At 60.2% G+C, this 5,182-nt stretch overlaps 1 protein-coding gene across 1 annotated transcript in view; it reads left to right on the forward strand.

Annotated features, from left to right (window-relative positions):
- Positions 1-6: 6 nt before the first annotated feature.
- VAV2 (vav 2 guanine nucleotide exchange factor) overlaps positions 7-5,182 on the forward strand; it is a 143,492-nt gene continuing 138,316 nt past the window's right edge. Inside the window, exon 1 of the mRNA XM_006900555.1 lies at positions 7-196. Within this exon, the coding sequence (XP_006900617.1) occupies positions 188-196 (9 nt within the window). The 5' untranslated portion in view covers positions 7-187. The remainder of the gene's footprint in view (positions 197-5,182) is intronic.

Genomic DNA, 5,182 nt, shown 5'->3' on the forward strand with positions numbered 1-5,182 from the left:
GTGGCGGCAGTGCGGCCGCTGGCTCATCGACTGCAGGGTCCTGCCGCCCAACCACCGGGTCGTGTGGCCCACGGCCGTGGTCTTCGACCTGGCGCAGGCGCTGCGCGACGGCGTCCTGCTCTGCCAGCTCCTGCACAACCTGTCCCCCGGCTCCATCGACCTCAAGGACATCAACTTCCGGCCGCAGATGTCCCAGGTGAGGACGCCACGGGGCCACCCGCCAGCCGCACCGGCGCGCCTCCCGGCCGGGCCCTCGGGCGTTCGCGCGGCTCGTGGTGCGGACGGGAACGCAGAGCGCGCAGCCCGGGACACCGGCTCTGGCTCGGGGGCGCGGCGGCCCGGGAAGGGGAGCGAGGTGGGGCGTTCGAGGTCGGAACCAGCGCTTTCGAGAGGTTCCCCCGGGGGCTCGAAGTTCGCCAAAGTCCCCCAAGCCTGGGGCGCTTCTTTGCCGCCCGCTCGCGCTGTTCGGATAGCGCCCGTCTGGCCGGCGTCTCCCGCCGTGAGGCAGAGACTCGAACCTGAGTCGACCGCCCAGCACGGCCTCCTCCCAGGACCCCGAGCGTCCCAGGCCCGCCCCGTGGGGTTGCCACACCGGAGATTGCTCCCCGCTTTTCACCAGGCGGAGCTGGCGGAAGCCGAGCGGGCGCGGCGGGGCTGTGGGGGCGGGGAGTTGGTGCCCTGGGGACCTGGAGGGACCCCCCCCCAGGAGGCTGTGGCCCGGAGTGCGCCCCTTGTTGGCTGCCGCCTCCGCCTGGCCACGCTCTGTCGCAAGGCCCCTGGGGCTGCGCAACTTGCCGAAGCCGGGAACCCCCTCTCTTCCCTGAATCCCCTCTGTCAGGCCCTCAAGTGTGGCCTTTGTCGCCGCGGTGGCGCGTGTGGCCGCCGGGAAAATGTCCGCTCGTCCAGCGAGCGCGGCCTCTCGGCCACTTGGTAGACATGGTTCCGCCTCCTGGGTCGCTCACCCTCGGCGCGCTGCCCTTGAGGGGCCAGGGATGTGAAGGGGCGCCGGGCCAGCTCTGTCCCCCAGCACTGTCCGGGCGCGGCCGCTGCCAGTGCAGTAGCCATTCCCCGGCAGCCCTGGGCAGTTCCGCGTGGACAAGAGCCATTCACAAGGGTGACATCGGAAAACATCGCAGCCGAGGGCTGCGGAGTGAGTCATGCTCTCTTTTCCAGTCTGGGCTGTGAGTCTTTGCCCCCTGGACCTCCGCTGACCTTTGCCCTTTCTCTCCAGGCCTGAGGGATGGAAGGAGGGCAGGACTTACAGAGAAGGGCCTCTAGGGCCCGAGCCAGCTATCCTGCATGCCCCCCCAGAGGGAGCGAGAGACAGCTGGCCACTCTCCAGTGTCTGCTGGGGTGCTCCCCTCCCCTTTCCCCCGCACCGGGGGCTCTCTGACTCATCATTTGTTCTCCTTCCCACAGTCTGGGCCCTGGGTGTTGGGGCTTCCACAGACCCCGTTCCCCTTCCGTCTCCCGGCTGGGAGCTGCTATCCCCATTTTATAGTTGGGACTGAGGACAGCAGAGCCAGCCTGTGACTGACCTGGGGACAGATGGGCCTGCTGTCCTTGCCCGGGGTAAATGGGCTGACTGGTGGGGTTAGCATCGGGGAAGCCATGGGGAGGCTAGGGAGCTCCACCTTGCCAGGGGGTCACTTGGTCCTTGAGCTACCCCTCCTCCCTTTGGGCAGGAGGTTGAGGGCAGAGAGACTCTGGGTGTCATGGGCAGGGAGTGTGTGTCCTTTCTGAGTGACCATGTGCTGACTCATACAGCCCAGGGAGAGGGGCACTGCCCGCACCCACAGGCGACCTCACTTTGCGTCTTGGACAAGGAGTAGGAGCCACCGCTTAGCCATGTTTCTAGGAGGTGCAGCAGGAAGTGCTTGACAATCGCCAGCAGTTCTTGGGTCATCCTCTGGATTTTGCTGAGGACCAGCCGTGGGCTGCGTCTGTGCAGGGCTCGCCTCCCAGCCTGCTTTGCAGAGGGTGGGACTGGCCACAGCGAGGTCTGCTTGCTCCCTGCAGCCCGGTGTGGTGGACCCACTAGCGGGACAGGCCTGTATGCATGTTTACGATGAGGGAGCCACTTCCTTCATCCTGTGGGGTGTGTATGGTGGGGAGAGGGCACTGGTACATGCCAAGTAGTCACAGACATTGTTGTTAGGTGCCATTGAGTTGAGTATGACCACAATAACCCTATAAAGAACAGATCTGAACCTTCTTCTGTCCTGTGCCAACGTCACAGTCTGACACACTTGGGCCCATTGCTGCAGTCACTATGTCAGTCCATCTATCTGGTTGAGGGTCTTCCTCTCTTTCGCTGTCCCTCCACTTTTTCAAGTGTGATGCCCCTTTCCAAGAAATAGTTTCTACTGAAGGATGGACAGTCTCCTCCCATGTGACTTACGGCCTCTGAAAACCTGCTGGAGGGTCTGCTATGGGCTAGTTCCGACTTGATGGCACACAGTAACGATAACAACAACAACATACCCGAAGTATGAGAGGTGACGCTTTATCACCTTTGCCTCCAAGAAGCACAAGGAAAACTCTGGAGGTGGTGCAAGGACTCCTCCCATCCCCCCAGCTGGCCCTGGTCCTGGTTTCTCCTAGGTGGGGGGTGAGGTGGGGAGCCCTGCTTCCACTGGGGGGTGACGGGGGGAGCCCTGCTTCCACAGGCGAAGAGGGTGGGAGCCATGGTCGTCTGGGGTGAGTAGTGCATCTCCATGGGCTCAGTGGTGTTGGGGAGCCCCTCCCTGTGTGGGTGTGGTGGGGAGCCATGTTCATGCACTCCATTGAGTGAGGAGCCCCTCCCTGTGTTTGATGGGGTGTGGCGCTCATCCCCATGGGCTGGGTGGAATGAGGAATCTCTCCCTGTGGTGGGTTGGGGTGGGTGGGGTGGGCAGCCGGATTTGGGCCCCAGAGCTGTCTCTGCAAGCCCACAACATGACCCCGTCCTCCTGCCTCTGCTCAGCCCTCCTCCCTCAATGCTTATCCTGATCTGAGGACAGAAAGCCCCCTGCAGACCCTCTTCCCTCAATGCCCACCCTCCTCTGAGGACAGAAAGCCCCTGCAAACCCTCCCTTTGTGAGTGTGTCTAAAGCTGTCATCCTTATGTGAGCACAGTGCAGTGCACATTTATTGGGTGCCTGCTGTGTACAGAGCCCACACTAGGAGGGGCTCACAGAAGATGCCAAGTTACCCCTTGGCTGTGCTGTGCGGGTCCTGGCAGGATACCTTTGTATTTTTAATTCAAAGATGCCCGAAGCCACCTTGGGCTTAATTAAGCTAATTAGACGTGGTCTCCAGTAGGAGAGCAGGGACTGGAAAGCCCGTTACGGTGGAAGCTGATGGCCCTGGCCTTCCTCTCTGCGCTTTCAGTCATGATCAGCCAGCCTCTGTCTCCCCCTGGCCGCCTCATCTCCTTGTCCTCTGGCGTGTCCTGGGAGACCTGTCCTATGCCAGTGGTGCCTTGCTCTTGGACGTTGGGCACGGAGCGAGTTTACCCACACACACCTGCTCGTGCTGGACTCCCTCCACGTGCTGTTGGCCCGTCATTCCCCCTTGTCCCACTCTCTGCATTTCTCTGGTCTACACTGCCCCCATTATCTGCCTTTGTCCATCTCTGCCTGCTCCCTGTCATCTGCTCTTCTGCCCCCATCCATTTACTCTTTCTGCCCCTCCCCTACCAGCCCTCCTGGGAGACCTCTTTTGTTCTTTCTGTCTTCCCTCCTTGGGCTCTTGAGCCCCATGCAGCACCACCTCCACCCCGACACTCTCCACATGTCGGATACATAGCTGCCCCGCCTGGTGACTCGCTATCCAAACCCATGAGGCCCAGAGTGCATAGAACTCCAGTAGAATGGACTTTGAGGCTGGAGGGGCGCTGCACTGCCCACTGCTTTGTTCACTGACTGATTCTCGGTTCTGGGCCTTGAGGGTCTGGCACTCCCCCCGTGCCCTTTGCCCTTTTGCTCCTGCCACGTGCTGGGCACTCCCCACCCTGCTTTCCTGCAGTGACTGGTCAGCCAGTATCTACTCTCCTAGGGCATCCGGGGGCTGCTCGTCTGTGAGGTCCAGTGTGCGCTCTGGGCCAGTGGGCAGCAGAGATGGGGGGGCCTGCCTCCAACTGAAACCCAAAACCTCTTCCTTGGACAGAAGAGATCCACCGTCAGAGGGTTGGTTTTAACCTAACGTGACCCTCCCACCCAGTTTCGAAGGCTGTAAATTTTTCCTGAAGGAATCTCATCTTTCTGCCTCGGAGCAGCTGTTGGATTTGAACTGCTGACCTTTTCCTTAGGTGTGTAACGCAGAATGTGCTTCCCTCCATGCCCCCTCCCCACCCCACCCCCCGTTATACTGATTTATTTACCAAGTTCAAATACATTGTTTTTCACACTGGATCTCCCCATTTCCTTCACCCCCCCCATCAAATTGTGTGACCCTTTGGTTAACCCCCCTGCCCGTCCTCACCCGTTTCCCCCCCCCCCCCCCTTGGATCCTCATACTCATAATACAGTAATGGTTTTATACAACAGAATGTGTTTTTTTTTTAAATATTTGGGAAAAAATCTTACAGAAAAGTTGCAGGATTAGCACACATGACTTTTTTTCTTGAGTCATTTGAGAGGGAGCTGGTCAGGTGATGTCTGGACCCCCAGCATTTTCAGGGTGTCCAAGACAAGTCCTCAGCGGTCAGTGGCAAAGCAGCCCATGTGGGCCATTCACCTGTGCCCTCGGCCCTGGGTGCTGGGAGTGGTAGCGTCCCTGAGGCACCTTTGATTAAAGGACGATTCTGTGTCCTTGACCCTTGAAGGCTCCTGATGCTGCAGCAGAGGGAGTCCTGGTGGCGTTGTTGGCAAGGGGTCAAGCTGCGACCCCAAGGCTCTCGACTCGTTCTCTCCAGGGTGATAACTCAGCAACTTCTCAGGAAGGGCGAGCTGTCTCCTTCCATCGGATCACAGCGTCGAAACCCAAAGGAGGCTCTGCTGTGAGCGAGGGGTGCTGTGTGAGCGATGCTGAATGAGTGAGGGATGCTGCGTGAGTGAGGGGTACTGCGTGAGGGAGGGATGCTGGGTGAGGGAGGGATGCTGGGTGAGGGATGCTGTGTGAGCGATGCTGAGTGAGTGAGGGATGCTGCGTGAGGGAGGGATGCTGGGCGAGGGATGCTGTGTGAGCGATGCTGAGTGAG

Source organism: Elephantulus edwardii, unplaced genomic scaffold, assembly GCF_000299155.1.
Source record: "Elephantulus edwardii isolate Elephantulus edwardi_28Jun2011 unplaced genomic scaffold, EleEdw1.0 scaffold00289, whole genome shotgun sequence".
Classification (NCBI taxonomy): Eukaryota; Metazoa; Chordata; class Mammalia; order Macroscelidea; family Macroscelididae; genus Elephantulus; species Elephantulus edwardii.